This window comes from Xiphophorus couchianus, chromosome 14, assembly GCF_001444195.1.
Source record: "Xiphophorus couchianus chromosome 14, X_couchianus-1.0, whole genome shotgun sequence".
Classification (NCBI taxonomy): Eukaryota; Metazoa; Chordata; class Actinopteri; order Cyprinodontiformes; family Poeciliidae; genus Xiphophorus; species Xiphophorus couchianus.
In genome coordinates, this window is record NC_040241.1 from 239,944 (window position 1) to 263,296 (window position 23,353).

A 23,353-nucleotide genomic window follows, 5' to 3' on the forward strand; every position below is an offset into this window, starting at 1 on the left:
GCTATCTTTGCCAAGAGTGACAGAGTTATGTGGTTTAGGGTGTATTTAATTTTCTTTTTTTTTTTTACATAGGGCCATTGTACAAAAGAGTGTTAATTATTTGTTTTCAGCCCTCTAGTTTAGGTTTTCTTCATCAAAGTATTTTAGGTGCAGTATTTTATTTCAGCCACTGGGTGGCTTCATGTTCATATTTGTTACAGCTTGTTTATGGATCTGAGTAGAGTGATGCGGTTCTCAAGGCTGACTTCGTTCATTACCTCTTTCTATTGTGTGCGTCCATTGAATGTAAGTAATACTGTTGTTGATTTAGTTCGGTTTCGTAAATGTCTAAGAGCTGTAGTTGTGCTTTGTCCCGTTGAATATTATGGTCTTTTGGTGTATTTTACTTGTATTGTTGAGAGCTAAAAGTTAGCCGTTTAGCATTAAGCTATTAAGCTCGGTTAATTAGTTGCAGCTGTTATTTGTGTTACCATTTGCAATTGAAATGCCTTATTTCTCTTGTATGTTTATCGTGTGACACTATTATTTGCAGGGTTTATTATTACTATTTATGTATACTTATTATTTACATTCTCATAGTCAGACATTAACACATTTATTCATTTGTGGAAATTAGGTTTATTTGTGAAAGGGTTTACAGACAAATTCTCATAATTTGTATTTGTTTATCTTTATAGGAAACCACACACACACGCCACACACACACCTGTGCCCTTATATGTATGGCTGAACCTCCCGAGCTAATTAAAACCAAGTAAAGCTCAATTCTGGACTTGGACATTCTCTTCTTTCACTAACTCACCTGAACATATATATCAGCTGTTCTAACCCGACACCCTGGAGTGATTGTTTATCCACAACTGAACCAGCTTCAGTCTTCATTACAGCCATGTTAGTTTGGATAGCTTAATTATTTCACTTTCAAATCTGAATCATAATTTGAGAATTGCTTTTTATTTGTACCAATATTATCTTTGATATAAAAATGGCTGCACAGAAGCAAAGTTAGTACTGTAGAAAGGAGGAAATACCATTTCATTATTGGGGGGGACATTAAGTAGGGAAATTTTTTAAGAGCAATTTTGGAGGGTTTGGCAAAGTTACAGTGAAATGTATCGTAAAATGTGGTTTAAAAAGTTTTTAATGTGTTCAAGCTGCAAGACCAAAAATAACTAGTAAGTGGTAATGCACAAACGTGTGTTTTTCTCAGTAACCAATCTATTGAGACCCATAAAAGTCAAACTAAAATTTAAATGTTTAGATATAAGCTTGGTTCAGTGGCACAGATATAATCTCTGGTACACCTTCACAAAAATTTAAGGCTACAAATAAAAACTAATTTTAATGAGTAACTCCACTTGATAAAATTCCTCATAAATATTGATTTATTGTAGTGGCTCTCAATACAAGTTATGTGTTATTTAAATTATAAGTTGCTTTATATTTAAATCTTTTTTACTAAAAAGGACTAAATCTCAGTCCTGGATGGCTGAGAATCTATAAGTTGGTAGAAATAACGTAGGTCTGGGAAGTATCATAACTTAAACCTAATGCTCAAAGCACCAGAGTTTTTATAGAAAAATATCCAGATTTTTGTGTGTGTCGTTTTAGAGGCTGTATGTTGAAGATGGTTAAAAGCATACATTTCTGTTTTTCTCTATCTCTCTGGTCTCTGTTCCCACACAGCTCACTGTGTGGGAGCCGTTTCAAACTCTTCTCATTAACATAAGAGTCAGGGGGACAACTCTTATATAATTGAGATATTTGCTACCTTGCTAGTTTTGCTCTCGAAGCCTTCGTTCCACCTCCTCTCACCGCCTGCATCAACCAAAGACCAAGCTTGCCACCATATGAGACAGGGCCTTTCAGGCAGTAGCTCTGCGGCTTTGGAATGTCCTCCCAGAGTCTCTGAGAGCCCCACAAGGTGTGGAGGCCTTCAAAAAAGGTCTTAAGACACACCTTTTTAAACAGGCTTTTTAGATCTGTGAGCTTTTTTAAATTGTAAGTTTTAATTTGTTACCATTTGGTGTGAGATGTATTATTGTATGTTTTATTGTAAGTTTTATAATCTATTTTCGTCTCTGTAGCACTTTGAGATTTCATTGAAATGTAAGGTGCGTTACAAATAAAATGTATTATTATTATTATTATTATTATTATTCAGCTGAAGTAATAAAATAATGAACTGCAGCCTAATTTTTACTGTTAATGTGTTTCTTCCTATTGAACAGTGAAAGTAAATCAAAGGTGTTACTTGGCTTTTGCTTTAAGTATTTACTTACTGAAGGGATTTCTTTATGCTGCAGAGCCACAGTTAGCTCCTCACTTTAGCGGCTCTGATGGAGCCTGTACCACTCATACATTTTGGACTGAACTATTGTTCTAACAATGGCTGGGGTGGACCTACAAATTCATTCTTATTTTTTTCTTTGATGAATGGTGGATTTACTTCATTCTTTGTTTCTTTCACCTTTTCATATTGATATTGTTTAAATACAAAGTTTTCTTTTCTGATCTTTGTTTTTGGACTAGACTTTTCCAAGAGTGGGGGGGGGGTCCGGACCCTCCCAACCCTCCCCAGGATTTCCGCCCATTTACTGTAGTACTGTTGCCTTGGATGATTTTAAAATGTATATGATGATTTGAAGTATTCAAATATGACAAAATAGCAAAAACCTGTGAGGGGGTCAATGCTTCTTCAGTTGCCGTTGTGGATGACAGTCGGCTAATTAAGACGTCTCATGGGACTGATGAATAGCTCTCAGTTGGAACCAGTGAGGAAGTCTCCACCACTTATAAATAATTTATGAGAAAGCATTTTGTGTGCATGGCCCCCAAAAAGAAACATGTTAACAGACCATATTAATAAGCGATGTAAATACTGGACTCTTGTAATGAGTCTGGGCTAGCTAACTAACTACTCATAATTTTATGACAACACTCCAGTCCAGACATCAAGAATCTATTTTCGCGTTTAACTAACTGTATCCATCATAACCTAAATCAAATCCCACATATAGGTTTCAGTCAAAGAACTAGACTGCTTTGGTAAGTTTGCCTTTGGCCAGATTCTGTAAGCTAACACATAGTGTGTTGCATGTTTTCACAGGTTTGTTATAAGCAACGGTAAGACTAGCCGAAATGGAAGCTTTGAGCTGTGCGTGGAAATTGTGGATCGTGTTCTGCCATCGCTAACGTCCAACAAAGGTCTCCAGGTCCCACAAGGTTCTGCCATGATCCTTGGTCCAGAACTCCTCTCCTTATCTGACCCTGACACTCCACCCAGGGCTCTGACTTTTGTTCTGCGACAGCCTCCGCAGTACGGGAAGCTGGAACGAGCCGGTGTCACACTGACTGCTGGCTCAAACTTCACACAGAAACACATAAAGGAGCTGGAGGTAACATATAGACATGATGGAGGACCATCACAGATTGACCGATTTGCTTTCACAGCATCCGACTCCTCCAGTCAAGGCTTTCTGCTAGATGGACAGCTGCAAACAGAGCCTGTGTTTTTCACCATTCAGGTGGGGGATAATGGAACCAGTTTGTGACTTAACGTGATTTTTGTATCACATATTTGTCCTCTGTTAGCATGTAGAGTTCTAAAAGCTTCCCAATGGACAAAGTAGTCTTGCCTCAAACATCCTCTGGTTCTTTTTTCAGATCAAGCCTTTGGATAAATCTTCACCAGAAGTAATAAGGCTTGTCCCACTTTGGAAACCAGAGCTTTTACACGATGGCAGATATGTGATTTTTGTGACTTCTCAAGAGCTGAAGGCTCAGGATAGTGGTAGCAGAGAAGATGAGCTGATATTCTGCATTATTCGTCCACCATATTTTGGGTACCTTGAAAACATTACCACAGGTCAGAATAATTATGTGTCATTACTTGCCCTACATCTGAATGCTTGTCCCTTCCCCTTGCTGCCATTTTGTACTTTTCAGTTTTGATTTTTTTATACCAGACTTATTTTTTATACCAGATAAATAGTGGTCCTGCCTTAGTTACTATGAGCTAGCTAAATATTTGTCAAACATTCAGTTAACTAAATATGTCAAAGTTCTCCCTTCAGATTGAGCTTAACAAAAGAACTATAGCCAATATTATGATTTCACATATTCACATGAGAAGTTTCTTTCACACGGTCTGGAGCTCTCAAGTATTTAGCTAGCTCTGAGCTAGTAAAACTATGAGCTTTCTAAATATTTAGTTAGCTTGCTTACTGAATAAATTTGGAGCTAAATATTTAGCTTGCTAACTAAATATTTAGTTTTGAGCTAAACATTTTAATTGAAGCTAAGTATTTCAAACTAAATGTTTGATTAGCTTGCAGATAACATGACGAAAATATGACTGACTTAATAATCCAAATTATGGCTGTTAACTTTTGACTGTGACTTTATAAATGGAACCCCATATGTTACATAAAAAATTTACAATTGGGTGATTCAGCAGGTGTCTACTGTACTATATTTATCATTGTCATAAAAAGTACAAAAAAATAAATTCATCCACAGTGGTTGAAGAACCAGGGTCTAAAAATGACCAGTTGATCTGCAGCCCTGCAGCTTCATTTAGATAACACAACACTCTTTCACTGTTCTTCACAGGTATGTTTGTGTCACAGCGTTTCCCTCAGATTGAGCTTAACAAAAGAACTATAGCCTATATTATCAACTTGCATGGTGAGTTTCTGTCAGACAGCCTGGAGTTCAAAGTGTCTGATCCTTTAGGCAACATGGGGCCCTCTCACATGTAAGTAATGCTCCTTTTCACTTTCAATCTAGTATTTTAGGTGATAGTCTAAATTAGCTTTTGTGTTTTTTTCATGCATGTTCCTTGTCTTTGCAGACTTGAATTCCGATGGAGTAGGGTGGAGTTTTCTCTTCCTGAGTCCTCGTCATGTGAGGAGCAGGGAAAAATCTCCCTGGACATCATTCGAAACGGGAACTTGGCAGAATCATCATATGTCACTGTCAAGGTCAAATTCATTGGTTTTTAAAACCCATGGTCATGCAAACATTCAGCTGCTAAGTTTAAACTAGGGATGCACCGATCCACTTTGTTCACTTCTGATGCCAATACAAATATCTGAGGTTCAATATCAGCCAATAGAGATTCTTATTCGATACAGAAAAATAGTACTTAGTTGATAACTACTAATTTATATGATTATTATTATTATTATTATTATAAACAATAAAGAAACTTAAGCTGACAAAAACAATAGGTTGACTATCTTAGTCAAACATGCGAAATAAACTGCAACTGTAATGCAGATATTTTCATTACTAGAACTATTTTTACTTAAGTCACTGTATAGAACTTTAAGAACACTTTTTGTACTTTATTTAGCACTGCACTTTAAGCATTAATTTGCATATCAATAACAATTTGCACACAAGAAGTTTTGGGTGTATTTGTTGGGTATTGTGGAGAATTATCCTTTCTCCATGCTAAGTTCTTGATGTATGAGGTTGAAGAAGAGTCAGTGAGTTGAATTCATGGATTCCGTTTATTAATACCAGAATACAGCTGGTCCATTTCTCATGCTACCTTTAGGAGCTAGCAGGACAAAAGAGCATCAAGGAACAGTTTGTAATTTAATTTCTCAGCCTCTGCCTAAGCTACGCCCAGAAGACGAAGAGGGCATTCCTTAATGTCTCATTTATTTTAACCTTAACTTTGAGGGTGTTTCCTAACATGTCATTTCCTTTAGCTTTAGCTTTGTAACTATTTAAAATAGATAGAAGAAAACACAGAATTATTTATTCTCAACAGTCCCTCTTGGGGTGATATAATACCACCCCACAATAATCATTAACTATGTCCATGTGTATCCTAAGCTATCTAGCGGACCATTCCTTCCAGCTGTCACCAGGAATCTTGTCCCCCTCCAAGAGGACAAGAGATATTACCTTGAAAGGCAATATCTCCAGTAACACCCCAAAAGATCATGGTGTTGCCACTGGTCATTCATGCTGCGATGCTTCACTGCACCGGCTTGAAATGGGCAAGGATAACCGGACACTGCAACATAATCAGCAGGAAGCACAGAATCTCCAGGCTGGTTCAGATTGCTCCACGGTCATCAACAGCTTGTCAAACCACTGCCGCTTGAGCTTGGCATGGAGCCACATGTCCATCTTCAGGGCTGACAACATCAGCCATTCTCAACAGTTCACATCGAGAGTTGGCCCATGTTGGTGGAGTCGTTCACCTGGCAGGCGACCTTGAAGAGAAAGTTGATAATGGTGTTGGTGTATTGATTCTCCACAGTTTGCTGAGCATGGGCTCTGCTCCTGGCATGGACTGGCTGCGGCCAAACATTATGGATGCAGTGCCGGCTGCCATTCGGAACTGCTTGACGTCCTACCTTGTCCGGGCCGCTTCTAGAGACAGTTCTCTCTTCGCCGGTCATGGCTTTGGACCCGGACACCGGCTCCTGGTCCTTGATCCTCTTCAGCCTCTATCGGAGATGTGAACATGACCTGGATGAAGTTCTTCCTCATCTCCATACTCATCACCGACAGCCAGGTTCTCACCAGATCCAGGCTTATCCTTACCATCTCACTGGTCACTTGACTGGCCTTAATGACCCCCGTATTGACCTGCTGGAGGCTCAGGTGTTCCCAAACCATCTTTTGCAGCAATCGCATGAAGACAGAGATGAGGCAAACAATGTAGATGGCATTGTAGCTGCAGGGCGACTTCAGGATAATCAGTGTTCCAAACAGCTAGGTGGGGTTGGTGTGGCTGGTTGCTCACGAAGCAGGACAGCAAGGAGTGAACGGCCTGCAGCCCCCTGTTAAAACTAAGCTAATGTACTTAAGATTAAAGTGATCAAACATCTCAAAAATATGACATGGTTCATAAAAATGAGTACAACATTTCTGTCTTATAGTGATCCTAAATTAAGATTGTTTGAGTATTTTGAAAACATTTGCTAATTTAGAAGTTGCAAAGAGAAAAACCTATCAGCACCATAAAATGAGCATAAACAATTTGCGAGACTAGCAAATATCTAGAACCTCTCTATACTAATTAATCATGCTCTTCTGCCCCAGTCTCCCATCCTTGGCTCTTGGGTAGTGGGGTGCAGAGTTTCTTCACTGGATAGCGTAATGATGTTCTTCAGGTCACAGGGAGTCCTCCCCCTGTTGGGCTAATTTTGGTGGTGGAATCAGGCCATTAATTTCAATGTCTCCAATTATAATTTTGTTTCTCTATTTTCCAAACAGTTTTCCAGAAACACCTGAGTTTTAATTCCAATTCATTTATCAAATTTGGTAGCCCATTTTGTGCATATATTTTGCCCTGGAATAGGGCTTTTCTTCTTATCTCCCTGAAGATATGATTAAATTATCAATTTGGAATCAATTTGGAGTCTATATTATTGTTTATAAGATAGTTTGCTCAAAAACAAAACTATTTTAGGTGTTTCACAAGTTTTCTAAATCCGCCGTCTAGAATTCAAGATGGACTATGAAATGTTTTAGATTTAAAGTTTTTCGGTTGCGTCTTATCTCTATAATATTCCCCTGTTTTTCTTCTTTTAACCCTGGTTGTGTGACAGTGGGGGGGTGTTAGACCCTGCTTGGCATAACACGGTCTCCTGGTATGCTGTTATGCGTTATGGTGGTGGTGTTAATTCATAACAACAAGGATCAGGTTGGCTTCCTCTGTGTTATAGCCAGGAACACAGAGGAGCTGGCTAACTGTGTTCATTCGGCTGCATGGCGGCATCTAGCGTTAGCTAGGGTGTTTGTATTTTGTGTTGAGCTACATCACCGTAGCAGCGCCAGGTTGAGCCAGTTAGCTAGCTAGCGTGTTTGCTTTGTGTTACAGGCTGTTACAGGCTTGAACAAAACTGGAGCAACATGATTAAGAAGTCCGACTGGAGCCTGAGCCCAGCTACTTCCCGCTCTGCTCCCCAGCGTCAGCATCAACTGTGCCGTTTTCGCCTCGCCGGGGTCTGTTCGGACCCCGAGTCGGCATCAACTGTATCGCTTCAGGCTGACACAAAAGGGTGCAAAGAAAACAAAAACCAAAAGTTAAACATCGACCTTTGGTTTCAAAGCGTCGCACCTTAATTAACTCTTCCGTAAAATTAAACAGATTTATCCCTATCGTGGTTATAAATAAAAAAATTACTATTTCTACATAGTTTGAAAATAAGAAACATATCATTACATCTATTCACTACAAGTTGGAAAATAAAGTGATGTCAAATTTACATAGCGCTTCTTCAAACCCCTCAAACACTTCCCACAATAAACCCATTCGTTCTCAATCACACTCAAGCAAACACATTTACACCCTATGGTAAGAAGCTGCAGGATGTAACCTATTTCACATCCATCTTCAATCCACTCTAAGAGTGAATTCAATTTCAAATAGACAAACATTTTTCTTATTCCTTTACACAATTTCATCTCAGTAATTGTTATTCAGAAGATGCTGACTTGGAAGGATTCCCATCCTATAAATTGAACTGATTGTAAATGTCACATGATTGTATAAAATATGCAGTGATATCTTCCATTGGTCTGGTTTAAGAAATGAATCAGAAATGAGTAAGACAGCATGTTGCTGCCTGATATGTCTCCCAATTGTGTCCTGCTGAGAAAGAGAAGAAACAATTGTAAATATGTTCTTTTTTTTCCAACATGAAACACAAATTCCAAAGTAATTTATTCTTCTAAACCATACCACAATATAAATATCTTGCAACAGTGAGTATTCACTGTTAAGAACTCCTTAAGAACTTAAAATGCTAATTAAATGATCACTGATTCCCCCTGCTTTGTTTTCTGCTCTGCCCAAATATGTGATGACACCCAGGTAGTCCTCGCTGTTATCTGAGGATGGTGGCAAACAAAGGTATTTATTAGGAGCCACAAAGCAAAGATGCCTGCTCTGGGAAACATCTTTCATCTGTAACTTGAGACAAAGTTTTATGGCTTGTCCAATTCCTAGCTTATTTCCTTTTTGATGATATCTGGTAGCCTGCTTCCAAATGGCCACCCCTGTTCCATATGCAAAATGATGTCAAAAGCTATCAAGGGGGAAGCAAATCCACAGCTCATTTCTTCTATGGAACACAGATTCCATGCGCTTCATCAAAGCTATGTGTTCTATAAGAACAGGTATGTTGTTTACCTGCAACCTGTGACATAAATCCAGCAGTAAAAGCATTACATAATTGTTCATAATATTCTCATTCACCATCCACCAACAAAATAAAACACAAGACAAGTGTGTGACAAGTGCTGGAATGCCGGCTGGAACACCGGCTGGAACGGGCTCGGGTGCGCCGGCTGGAACGCCGGCTGTTACAAGCAAACATGTAACAAAGCATACATCACCTCTAAAATCAAACTGTCTCGCACACCAACTCTGTAGGGGTTCTATGCTAGGGCATAGCCATACACAGGCAGCCTTCTCTCAGACCAACAGACACGAAACATTCAGCAAACAGCAATGCATACATAGACCACACAAATTTATAAACAAAAACTCACAAAGTTCACACCTACACACACTTGTATTCCTTTCATTCCATATACAGGCAAGCATACAAAACTTACAGCAGTGCAAACATACAGCAAACGCAGTGGTCACCTCAACACAAAAAGCAAGCACAGTCACAGAAGGGGTTAGGGGGGTATTGTTTGTGGGTTTTTGTGGTGTTTCATAATTGTGATTATGGTGTAAGGATAAAACATAAAATATTGATTAAAGTAAACAGAATTGTGTTTGTATTTGGTAAAAATGTATTTTATTTTTTTACGTAGGTGGAAATTGGTAGTTTGAGATCCCCTGTGATTTAAAAGGTGGTTTGGGGGCGTGCCGTGGTGGCGTAGGGGTTAGCGCGACCCGTATTTGGAAGCCTTGAGTCCTCGACGCGGCCATCGCGGGTTCGACTCCCGGACCCGACGACATTTGCTCCCTCTCCTTCCCCGTTTCCTGTCAGCCTACTATCACATAAGGGACACTAGAGCCCACAAAAAGACCCCCTGGAGGGGTAAAAAAAAAAAAGGTGGTTTGGTCCTTCACAACTGGGACTATTTAAGGCTGCAATTTCACCTGTGGTATTGTTCTTAATGCTGTTTGAGAAGAATTAACTATTGCTGTTTCCACCGTACTCTTCCTCGACTTTCATCACCACTGTAAATCCAGCTGCAAGAGGGTGAAAACATTGCAGCATATGTCTTCAACATGAGAGAGCGATTGCAGGAAATGGCATCTTTTGCACAGGACAACATGAAAGCAGCTCAACAATATTAAAAGACCTGGTACGATCATAAGGCCAGAGACACAGTCTTCCTTCCAGGACAGAATGTTCTGTTACTGCTTCCTGCCAGCGATAAATGTTGCTGAAAAATGGCATGGCCCATATGAGCTCACCAAACAAGTGAGTAAAGTGGTTTATGAACTGTACATGCCAGAAAGAGCCAAGAAGCATCAAACATTTTATGTCAACTTGTTGAAAGAGTTCCACAGCCAAAGGAGCCTGTGCGTCAAGAGTTATTTGTGCGGGCAGATAAGAATGAGGAGGTAACTGAAAAATTCTTTCCAACTAGCATGTCAGATTGTACTTTCGTTGACATTTCTTATCTGTTCCCTACTGAGCAGGCCAACATCAAAAATCTCTTGGATCCTCAGCTCTTTCAAGAAGTTCCAGGATTCATATTACTGGTTCAACACAAGATTCGGGTGAAAGAAGATGCACCAAGTTGTCAAAAGAGCTATTGCATACCAGAGCAGTTGGTACCAGTACCATAAAAGGAAATAAAGCTGATGCTGGATTTGGGGATAATTGAGGAGTCTAGTACAGAGTAGTGCAGCCCGATTGTGCTGGTATCAAAGAAAGATGGCTCCCTGAGATTCTGCATTGATTCTAGATATTTAAATGCTGTACCCAATGCACTCTGTCATGAAGTGGTGCGGTGTAGGTGGTGAGGCAGACGCTGAGGATCCAGGTTTAAGTGAAAAAACGGAGTTTAATGATAATGTCTGAATATTCAAAACAGTCCAAAACCCTGTCAGCACAGCAGAGCGGGAAAACAAAGCTCAGCACAAAAACAAACGACTGACTATTGGTAGACAAGGACCCGACAAAGACACAGACACACAGGTGACACTAAATACACAGGAATCAGGGAATGAGAAACACCTGGGAGTAATCGAGGGGAGACAGGACAACGAAGAGACTCAAGGACACCGAAAACTCAGAAATAAACACAGAAAAACACAGATCACAACACACAGGGTTGATGACCTACTGGAGGATGTCTGTTAAGCAAGCTACATTGCAATGCTGGATCTGTGCACAGGATACTGGCAAGTGGTTTTGGTAAGAGAGCTGACTGCCTTCAAAATTCCTTTGGTATGTACCAATGTAGAGTCATCCCATTTATGCTTCAGGGTGCACCAGCAACATTCCAGCGTTTAATAATTCATGTGCTGAGAGATGTTTCAGCCTTTTCTGCAGCATATTTGGATGATGTGGTGTATAGCCAGTCCTGGTAGGAGCATCTGATTCACCTACAGGAGGTGCTACACCACATCAGACTGGCTGGACTGACTGTCAACTACAAGAAGTGTACTGAAGCCCAGAGAGAAGGGGAGTACTTGGGTTTTTTATTTGGGCTTGGAAAGATAAAGCCTCCAGTGGAGAAGATGGACACAATCCAGTCCTTCCCAGTTCCAACCACAAAGAAGAAGGTGAGAGGATTTCTTAGTTTGGTGGGCTGGTACTGGAAATCCATACCTTCTTTTGGAGAGTGATCAGCTGTACTGAACCATCTAACAAAGGTGCAGCCCCCAAGAATGTGTGCTGGACAGAAGACTGCGATTGAGACCCCCAGGAAGCAGTATGTACTCATCCAGTTTTACACACACTAGACTTCACTAAGCCATTCATCTTACAAACAGATGCTTCAAGGGTGGGCCTTGGAGCTGTCCTGCAACAAGAGGTGGATGGTGAAAGAAGACCTGTGGTGTTTCTGAGTCGGAAGCTGTCGGAACAGGGAGATGAAATATTCAACCATGGAAAAGGAGTGGTTGGCCATTAAGTGGGCTATCGAGGACCTCAAGTATTATCTTCTGGGACGTCACTTCATCCTAGAGATCGACCATTGTGCTCTCCTGTGGTTAAGACGAATGAGGGATGCCAATGCCCACATCGCTGGATGGTACTTGTCTCTGCAACCGTTTAACTTCATGGTCCAGTACAAGCCATGGAAGTCTAATGTGGTTGCTGACTGTTTATCCAGGGTAGCAGAGGACTGAGGTACTGTGCTCTTAAGAGAGGAGGGAGGAAATGTAACGAAGACATCTCCATTACTGGAATTATTTTTACTTAAGTCACTGTATAGCACTTTAAGAGCACTTTTTGCACTTTATTAACAAGCACTTTATTTACCACTGCACTTTAATCATAGATTTGCACATCAATAACAATTTGCCCACAAGACATTGTAGGTCCTCTCTAGGGTGTTTGGACAAATACTCCCCTGGGGGTCCAGACACCATTCATAGGTTCCGGGAGAGGTCTGGGAGAGGGGGGTTGTTTGTGGGTTTTTGTGGTGTTTCATAATGGTGCTTATGGTGTAAGGATAAAACATACAATATTTATAAAATGTAAAGAGAAATGTGTTTGTATTTGGTAAAAGTGTATTTTATTTTTTTTATATAGGTGGAAATTGGTAAATAGAGATCCCCTGTGATTTAAAAGGTTGTTTGGTCCTTCACAGCTTGGGACTATTTAAGGCTGCAGTTTCACCAATGGCATTGTTCTTCATAATGTGTGTGTATTAATTCCTCCTATAAGCAGTCCTGGTGTTTCCTTTCCACCGGTATCATTATGGTGGGTTTGTGTTGGAGATGTTAATGAGCCATGTCCTTACTTAAAACTTGAAACTTATTGTTTCAAACCTGTTGTGTATGATACACTAGGTCAAATAAAATACTGTTCAAGCAGATAACTGTAAGTAGCACATGGCAACCTTTATTTTCAAACCAAGAACATCTCTTCTTCTTCACAGGTTCCGCTCACCTCTCTTGTGCACAGCAAGAGCGCCACCAATGGCGAATTGTTATATTTCGTTTACCTTCAGATTATACAACCAAACAGCCTCCAACACATAGGAGCATAATCAGACCAAAAGTGTCTAACAATCTTAATCCTGGAGGTTCCATTATTTCTTTGTCTGGAACACCACAAAACCAAAATAGCCTCCCAGCAAATTTCCCAAGTTTCCAGCCACCCCATTGCGAGTCCGTACAACCTCCGGGCTGACCTCCAGCCAACCTTTATGGGTCCCTGCGGGCTCTCCTTCATCACCTTCCAAGGCCTCAGCTCCCTCGTTGTCTACTTCCAACTCTCAGCTCCCTCGTCACCTACTTCTAAGGCCTCAGCTCTTGCGTCACCTACTTCCAAGGTCTTAGCTCCCGCGTCAGCGACCCCCGAGGTTCCTGCACCACCTTTGGCAGCTGGACATCGTACTCTTTCGTCTCCTTTGTTGCCAGGACATCAGATTTTCTCATCTCCTTCATTGTCAGGACATCAGACTCTCGTTTTCCTTCGGCGCCTGAACATCAAACTCTCTTTATTGTGAACTCTAGTTTTGTGTTTGTTTTGTTTCCACTCCTCCTTCCGAGGTTCCCTCTGCCCATCCTGGGTCAGAGGTTTTTGGTTTTGTTTTGTGAACCACAGTTATGCAGAGTACATAGCATAGAAATAGATTCAATAGATTGGCCCTTATGCATCGGATCGGCGCATCACCAATTTGAACATGGCTGTAATAATGAAGTTGTCGTTTCTTTTCCAGGTGATTGAAGGGACTGCAAATGCTGGGAAAGATTTCCGTACAAATCCTTCCTCTCTGATCCAGTTTGATCCAGGTACATTTCAAGGAGCTTACAATATACTTTTAAAATACAAAAAAGGTGTTTATCAATTCCAGTTTGTACTTGAGTCAAAGTACTCAATGTACTCACTTTTGTTGCCGGTGGTTTAGACATTAATCTTTGTATATAGAGTTATTTTGAGGGAAGAATAAATTTACACTGTTATATAAGCTACACACAGACTACTTTTCATTGTGTCAAAGTGTGATTTTGTCAGTGTTGTCCCATGAAAAGATATACTTAAATAACTGCAGAAATGTGAAGGGTGTACTCACGTTTGTGATGCACTGTATATCAGTATATTACCAGTTTGAATTCTCAAAAAGTTTTTTACTGTTTCTATAGGAGTGGCAAAGCGAAGCTGGCAAACTGAGATAGTTGAAGACCACATTGAGGAAGCTGATGAAAGGTTTGAGGTGTTGCTAGTTTCTCCTGAAGCCACAGTAATTGGTAGAATCAGCAAGGCTGAACTCACAATCAGAGACTCAGGAAATGGTAAAAGATGTTGTGCATTTTACTAACCAACATTTTTTCTTGTAAAAAATCTGACTTACCTTGTAAATCCTAACTGACAGGACAGTGCTGGCCAAATCAGGATCAACAAGCTCCTCTTCTAGGAGGAAAAGAGATTCGATCAGATACATATCCCCAGCATGGATCCATTCGTCTGGAGAAACTTCCTCTTGCTACACAATCCATCATATGGGGCAGAGGAGACAGCATCTCACCACCACGAGAACATCTCCCTAAGAAGATACTCAGAGTTGTGAGCAATCGCAAATCTGTAAGCCTTTCAGTCACCTTTTGAGTTTATCTCATCCTCAACCCTATATGACCAGTTCCAGTATGAACAGGTTAATCTGCAAACAGATTTGTGTTTTATGTTTTTTTAGATTGCCCCTTCATTGGTGTTCCACAATGAGACAGATGTGATTTACACAGTAAGTAGCTGCAGCAGCTGATTCCAGTTTCATATCACTGAAGGCTAAAGATAGATCTCATATCATTGTTTATTGTATTTCAGTATCATGGAATTATGCAAAAGCTAGTACATGATGATACGTCCCCCTCTAGAAAGAGCAGGAAGGCAAACATCCGGGTGGTTAGCAGGGAACCACAGCACCAAGTACCTGGACTTCTTACTGTAGCAAAGTCCAACACTCCAAAAGATGAACTGAAAGCACAAATGAAAGGGCAAGCAGGAGAACATGTGAGTTGGTTTCATGTGTTTTATTGTGAGTAAAGAGAACCCTTCTTTCTTTTGTTCATTCTGTCATGTTGATCCAGTCAGCATTGTATTTCTCAGCCTTTTTTACAAAGTCCTGATTTGACAGGGCAGATACTGTGATTTTCTGTGGAACTTAATAAAGGTCATAAGGTTTCTATATTTGAAAATATAAATTTATGAATATAACCAAACATTACAGACTTTATGCTAGCGTTTCTCAACGGGGGCAATACCGCACCCGGGAGGCATTCAGCGGACTGCAGAGGGCGCTGGAGGAAATTTTTACTAAAGGGGGGCGCTGGGATTCTTTTGGGAGGCGATTGCTCAGCGGTAAGCTATACACCTTAAATGCACAACAATACCAGCTCAGACTTTGAGCAACTTGCTAAAACTGTATTGTGTAACATTAAAACATGCTTGGCTGCAACTGTATCGATGGTAGCTCTCCTTCTCTTCAGTGTTTGTTAGCTTCTGGCACAGCTCCATGCTCCTGCTACTAGTAGCTTCACCGCATCAATTCAGTGTTACACAGGCTGATGATATTGCTGTTATTCACTTGTCTGGTGTCTGATTTTCAAATATTTTATGTATTATTGAGGATTTTTGTACATATGTTTTGGCAGTGCTGTGATCATGTCAAAGCAGCAACTTATATTAAGAAGTGTTTCAATGTTTGTCTGGATGCTGCATGTTTCCATGGAAGGACAACAGAAAATTGCTCTTATAAACATGTCACGATATCCTCACTGTGTATTCCTCAGAAAAATGAACCCATTTAAATAAAGAAATCCTTCCATGGATGATACCTCAATAGAGAGCGTTCATTTTATAGAGTTAACATTGGTTCTGTAAGTGATCTGGTATGAAACGGTAGCACCACAGCACTTTTGAATTTTCATCATCAGAATACCAGAGCTAAAAGGTTTACATCAGTCTGCTTTTCTCCATCGATACGCACTTTCCGACCGCTCCGCGCCTTATGGAGTAAAAAAAACAAAACAGTAAGACAACAGTAAGTTGCACAAAACTCTGAAACAGGAGAACAGTGACATAGAACAGGGCAAGTGCAGCGAACTATTAATCTGTAGATCCATACACAGGTTTATATAAAGATATAATCCATGTTCCTGTCCCATATTTGTATAGCATTAAAAGGATCTGGAACTTTGTTTTTCCACTGAAAGCTCTGGTTTACACAGTAAATGCCATCTGGGTGAAATTTTATGGATGATACTTTGATGTACCCTGATGTAGAATAGGTCATGTAATCATCTGAATCAGCTGTTCTAGAATAGAGGCAAGTCTGTGTATATCAGTAAGCACATCATAATAAAAAGTGAATAACAAGTGATTTAAATTGATTTAAAGCCCACCTGCAGCAGCCAGCCCTAAACTTCCTTGTCCACCACATGTTCTCCCAGACCAAACAATAGGCCCCGCCCTACTTTTAAAAACTCAAATCCCACAAAATCTTGCAGGATTTCATACTTAGACCCAGAATGGTGGGCAGGATAAAATATGCAAAGGGAGATATGACATGAGGAGAGAGCAGGGGAAGATAAAACTTTCCCTCCCTATGGATTCAAAATCAAAGGGGAGTGGAAGCATACTTGGATTCAAAATTGAGTAGCAGTTTTTCCCAAAACTGGTCCTTACTTCTTCTTCTATTGTGTTTTCTGGCAGTTTACAAACTTTGTGTATTACCACCATCAATTGGACAGAGATGTAATTCAGAAATAAATTTTTCCTACATATCTTCAAATCTTAAAATAACTAAATTATACACATACTTATACACTCACACACACATACATACTAAATACTCTCAGCTAATTTTGCATCTTTTAAATATTTAATAAGTGCTTGAATTATATCATGTGATTGATGCTTCCCTAATAAATTAGCCATAGCTATTGAAATCCCCATTACCCTTTCCAATTCTTTCCTCTCTTTTATATATTTTCTACAATAAATCAACACATGTTCTACTCCTTCTGTTTCCCCGCAATAAAGAACAATCACCTATTATTTTAAAACCCCTATTTAAACTAGTATGCCCAATCCTCAACCTGTTGATCCATATTTCCTCTCTCCTATTCATTATGCTATTATTTCTTATGATTACCTCCTTCTGTATTTTATGTAAATGCCTTCCTCTTTCTCCTAAATTCCATCTCTCCTGCCATATATTATTTATTTTATCTTTAATAATTACTTTTATTTCTGCTCTACATAGTGGGACATCATGTTCAATTTCTCTTGCTTTAACTGCTTCTTTAGCCTAGCCAACTTATCTACTTTTTCATTACCTACAATTCCTTTATGTGCCGAAACCCATGTAAATTGAATACTTATTTTTTGTTGCTTTATACCATTTATCAAATAACTAACTTCATCTAAAAGATCTAGATGGCTTTCAGATTTTCCACTTATAATACTGGTTAAGCAAGACATTGAATCTGAACAGATAACTACGTTACTAGGCTTCACCTCCAGCACCCATTGCAATGCCAAAATAATTGCCAACATCTCTGCTGAAAAAATTGATAAATTATCTGTTGTTCTTTTTATAAAAACTTCTTGTTTCGGAATATAAACTGCTACTCCTGTTTTACCATTTTCCTCTTTTGATGAATCTGTATATATTTGTGTCATATTTTCATACATTATTTCTAAATACTGCTGAATAATTTGATAAAAACCTCCATAGGACTGTTCTATTTTTTTGGTTTCTAAATTTACTATTGACATTTCAAATAAAAATGGGGCAATTTTAGATTTAATTACAGTTTTACAGCATGCTATATTATTTGTCCCCAAATTATCTGCATAAATATTCCCTTCCCATCCAAAACTCCTAATGTTATGGCAATTACTCCCAACATTCTATGAATACCTGTTTCGTTGGGTGTTTTTCTTCATGCCCTTGTAAATTTAACCAATAATTTGCTGATAGTTTCATCCGCCTTATTTCCAGTGGCATAGTTCTCTGGTAATCACCTGAAGAGCAGGAACTGGAGACGTTCTACAAGCACCACAACATATCCTAAGAGCTTTAGCTTGGATTCTATCTAAATCTAATAAAAGAATTTGCAATTGACTTATAAACAATACATCCATAGTCCAACACAGAACAAATTAAAACATCATACATTGTTTTTAAAGATGTGCTTGACTCCCCCCAATCATTCCCTGACAAACATCTCAAAATATTAATAAATTTTTTTCCATTGCTCAATAATCTTCTGTATATGCATCTTAAATGAAAGTTTTACATCAAACCATACACCTAGATACCTTATGATACTTATCTGCTTCAATTTTTGCCCACACAATCTAAGATCTACTGTACGATTAACCCTTTTTCTTGAAAAACATATTACTTGTGTCTTCTCAACAGAGAAATGCAGCAATATGTCCAAAACTTTGACATTTATAGCATCTGGTTGGTAGAGGAATGTATTGCCTTATTGTATAACTGACATACCCAATCATCACCTTTTCAGGTAATCTATCCTCTTCTAGGACTAACATAACTGACTTACTAGGACTTTTAACTCCTTCTCTTAGAATAAACAAGTGTTTCACTTTAATCACCCTAGCCCCTTTTACATTACCTTTAATCTCTTCCTCAGTCAGATCAGTTAATACTCCAGATATTACTCCCTTTACCTTTCCTCTGTCCTGCCATATTTGTGGCTTGATTGTTTTTCCCAATAATGTCTTGCATCTCATTAGTCCCTGCACCTGGTCTCTATCTCTGCATAACACCAATAGATTACCATCTCGTAACGTTTTGACTGCTTTCACCTCACCTATTATTTTAGATATTGCCTCACTTATTCTTTAAAGGATTCAAAGCACATGGGTTCTGGAATCTAAGAATTACTTAAATTTCATTTCTTTTATTTTCCTCTCTTTTTTTCTTCATCAGATTCAAATCTTTTCCTTTTCTTATTTCCTCAGTTCACTGTTTGCCAGTCTCCCATTTTTGCACTTCTTTTACAATAATCACTATTCATACTACAATTATCTGAATCGTCTAATTCTTCGCATTCTTCCATCTCACTTCCTTGTTTAAAGTAATCTACAATTAACTCCAAATTACACCTCTGTCACTTTAACTTTTACCAACAAAAGCTTCAAAACACCTGTTGGTCCTTTAGTCAAATTGAACTGCATGTTTTAATTTCAGTAAAACCTTATTAATCAGCCATCAATTACAATCATGTGTGCTGAATTAGGGAAATGCCTAAAACTTGCAGGGCAGTGTGCCTTGAGGACCAGTGTTGAAAAACACTCAATAATAAAATGCTCTGACCCAGAGCTCAGAAGAGGAGAAGAGGGGAAAGGGTATGACAAAACAGCACACATTGATTCAACATCAATCAGACGATCAGACAATCAGACATTGGCATTTCATTCATTAGATTTCAACCACAAAACAACATTGATTCAACAACATCTTTTAAATATTGGTCACTTGGCTAGAATTGGATGATTGTTTGATGGTTGATCCACTATCAGTTGTTGACCTCAACCAAAAATCAACCATTCTGACTATAATTCAGTGTTGAATTACCATTGCATTCTATCTGGATTTTAGAAACCATCAATAATGTTGTGACCTACCTGGCTATGTTTTTGACTACTTTATTAGCACAAAAGGAAAGGCTAATTTAAATTGCTTAACCATGTTTCTAAGTGAGGTCTGCCAATTTTCAGTTTGGTTGAGGTCAGGAGCATTCCAGAAACTTAATGTTGACCTTGGATTATTGTTAAATTAGAACACCCAAATGTGTCAAACTGTCAATATCAGATGAAGGAAAATTGGTCAGAATGTTAAGAAAAAACAGAGCTACCACCAAGACACAACCGTAGGTGGAAGACCAGGAGTCAGAGGGCTCAGAAGTTGACTTTTCTACTGGACCAATCAGCGAACAGAAGAAGCAGTTGTAAACAATGATGTTGACTTTCTATGCTGTTTTCAAAAGGTAGTTTGCCTGTAGTTTTAGCAATGGCAGCAGAGGATGTAAGCAAAGTTGTTCAGTCCTGTTGGTTACACTTCCAAATATTGAATTAACAATAACAGCCGCATTGTTTGGATCAGCATTTGGAGGATGGTCGCTTACAGCACAGGCAGTTTCCAGTAAGCTTCAAAGCTTCAAACTGGTGCATTACACAAGACATGGGCAAATGTTAGCAATTGGGTAAAACTTGAAACCTCAATAGAGTCTAGCCTCCAGAAAGCAGTCCTGGGGGCCTGGACTCTGGATTGTCAGTACATAGTCAGTATAATTGTCAGTATTGAGCCCAATAGCCGAGAGCCCAGACCCCCTGGACAAAACAAAGTGTATTGCAATGAGATAGACAGGCCAAGGTTTTTACCTGGGACAACCAGATGCTTTTTTAATGGTTGTGCTGGACTGACGACCGGTCCAGGGTGACCCTGCCTCTCGCCCATTGACTGTTTGAGATAGCCACCTGTACCCCTGGGAACCCCTAACCCACCTGGGATAAGCATGGATGGGTGGATGGATGGCTTTTTGATGATACTATAAGTACATGGTTTCTCAGTCTAGAGCTTGCTTAGGGACATTTCCCGATAATATTAGTAGGGTTCTATCTATATATTTGTGACTGTGAACTTTGAAAATGAATTACAGTTCTTTGTTGTTTAATCACACCAACCCCAAAAATTGAACAGTTCAAAGGCACCATTAAAAGGCCTATAAAGACTTTCATGCCAATCAGGAATGTATGTAAACCTCTGAGTATTGAAAATTTTTCAGTAGAATACTCATATACTGTATCTCAGCCTCACTTCTATCATGCATTAACGATTTTTGTTATCTTGTGACCCATTTGGAGGAAACTGTTGCCAAGGTCCATAGTTGTATTTCAGTCATGGTTTCCAAGGGAACAAAACAGGCATAGAAGAACAAGTTTGGTTAGACTGACAACTTAACAATGGATGTTTCTATCTCCACATTCCTACCCATCCTTGGTGCTCAGATGTGTCCTCAGGGCTGGACTTTTCAAGGAGGATGTTGTTACATCGTCAGCACTAAGCCCAAGCTCACATGGAGTGCAGCTAACAGGGCCTGCAGAGAAAGGTATCATTAAACATTGTTATCACAGGGTTGATGGGTTTCACTGTATAATGTGTGGTGGTGGGATCCATGAAAAATACAAACTCATTTATTATTGTTTGTAATGTCTCATTTGTAACTTTGAAAATGTTGATATTGTTTGCTTGTTTTTGATATCAGGTTCATGGGAAGTCTTGCAAGTGTTCTGTCTAAATCTGACATGGATTGGTTGTGGGACTTCAGTGGAAGAAAGCCTTTCTGGATAGGTCAGTGCTCTGCAGTGAAGGTGGTTGAGATTATATTTACGTAATAAATATCTTGTAATAATATTACAAGATGATGTAGTACTATTATTACATCATCTTGATGTAATAATAGTATATTTACCGTTAGAATATACCTGAACACAAATGTTTCATTTTACATATTGCATTGCATACACATTCATAAGGTTCAGATTGTTCATAAGAATATTCTACACTTAATACTAAAAGTGTGGTGTGCATATGTATTTGGCTGCCTCCACTCTAATCCAACAAAATCCATCTACAAACCTACCAAGAGAAGTCGATACATCAAAGAACAGCACAGCTGTTCTTAGGGTGCTCTTAGGTGTTCTTAGGCCCATCAAGTAGGAGATTCGGTTGATGCAAAATATTAAACTAAAGTGGAAAAAAGATTAACTTTATGTGTGTTTTAGGTGTAATGGGAATAAAAACCAGCCTACAGTCCTTGAAACCTGCTCATCTTTCTTGTGGTCTCCTTCAGGGACCATTTCTGTTTTTTACTCCCTTTGGCTTCAGTTTTTAGAAAGCATGGCATCAAAGTTCTCCACACATTACACACATGTTTACATACCTGAAAAATGTGATGCCAGTAAACTTGTTGCAATCGCATAACAAATTAAAATGAGCTTGATCATTTCCAATCTGATGTTTGATATTTTTGGTGGACAATTTTGTTTACAGAGGAATGATCCATTTTATTTATAGTTTTGTTTATAAGTGGGGGGTTTTCACTTTTATGTATTGTTTTTGTGGTATTTTATTTTGGATTTTTAAAACACACAGGTGAGACCACACCACTCCCACACTGTTCTTTTCACTGGCTACCTTCTCACTCTAGAATTGATTTTAAGTTGATGAAATCTTTGAATAGGCTGGCACCCTGTTACCATTGAAGTGATTTTCAGATTCATCTCGATGTAATAATAATAATATAAACTTGAAAATTTCTGAAGAAATTCAAATGGTGCCTGCCAAAGTGTCGATTGGAACCCTGGCTTAACCCAACCACTGTTACAGATGGGATTAGTGTGGTCCTTTAAAATGAAGTTTACTGAGAATTTCAAAATAAAAGCCTCAATATACCTCTCAGGATAATGCATCACCTTAGGCAGTGCACTAATATTAGCCTTTGCCATAAAATAAGTATTTTAGCTATTTCTTTCTCCCTGGTTAGGGCACTGCCTTAGCATTTACCTTTTTCCTAAAATAAGCATTTTAGATATATTTTATACATTAGCTATGTTTAGTATACTGAATGGAGGAAGTCAGTGTAAGACAGCATGCTAGTGATGCCCCACATGCTACTGACAGCATTTAGGGTAACATCAGCATTTTTGCACATTTTAGCTTATACACTAATTTTAACATATTGAATGCAGTAAGTCCATGTTTGACAACATGCTTGTGATTCTCCACATACTACAGTATTTAGTAATTGTTACCTAAGCTTAGCATTGATGCTAATTTTTTGCATGAGAACACTGGGTTCCAACAGATGGGAACACTTTGGAAGGACCTGTTTAAATTTCTTCAGGAATGTTTTAGTTTCAGTTACACTCAAAGGTTCAGCAGTTGGAAATTTCGCTTATTTTTCACTTTTTACATCGAGATGGCAACTCTGATTCCCAATAAAAATAATAGCACCCATCTTGAGATAAGCCGCACGTTTTGATACCTTTTTTGTTGGTGGGCATGCAGCGGTTTGAGCTGCATTAAGGGAGATGGAAGAATAATAAATAAATCTATAAAGAGATATTCTATTGACGATAGAACAATATTGGAAGGTACCTCTTGATGGAAATGTAGATACTTTTATCATTTATTT

General features: G+C 39.0%; 1 protein-coding gene across 5 annotated transcripts in view; it reads left to right on the top strand.

Annotated features, from left to right (window-relative positions):
- The window catches only part of frem1a (Fras1 related extracellular matrix 1a), a 70,156-nt gene that overhangs the window by 44,770 nt on the left and 2,033 nt on the right, over positions 1-23,353 (top strand). For 4 of the 5 annotated variants that reach the window (XM_028037341.1, XM_028037342.1, XM_028037346.1 and 1 more), the window contains 11 exons: positions 3,110-3,527; positions 3,667-3,868; positions 4,615-4,759; positions 4,856-4,985; positions 13,843-13,915; positions 14,267-14,416; positions 14,497-14,705; positions 14,815-14,862; positions 14,946-15,131; positions 21,165-21,265; positions 21,422-21,507. In XM_028037341.1, coding sequence (XP_027893142.1) covers positions 3,110-3,527; positions 3,667-3,868; positions 4,615-4,759; positions 4,856-4,985; positions 13,843-13,915; positions 14,267-14,416; positions 14,497-14,705; positions 14,815-14,862; positions 14,946-15,131; positions 21,165-21,265; positions 21,422-21,507 — 1,748 coding nt within the window. Of the gene's footprint in view, positions 1-3,109; positions 3,528-3,666; positions 3,869-4,614; positions 4,760-4,855; positions 4,986-13,842; positions 13,916-14,266; positions 14,417-14,496; positions 14,706-14,791; positions 14,863-14,945; positions 15,132-21,164; positions 21,266-21,421; positions 21,508-23,353 lie in introns of those variants that run through there. The other variant, XM_028037347.1, reaches the window with a different exon arrangement.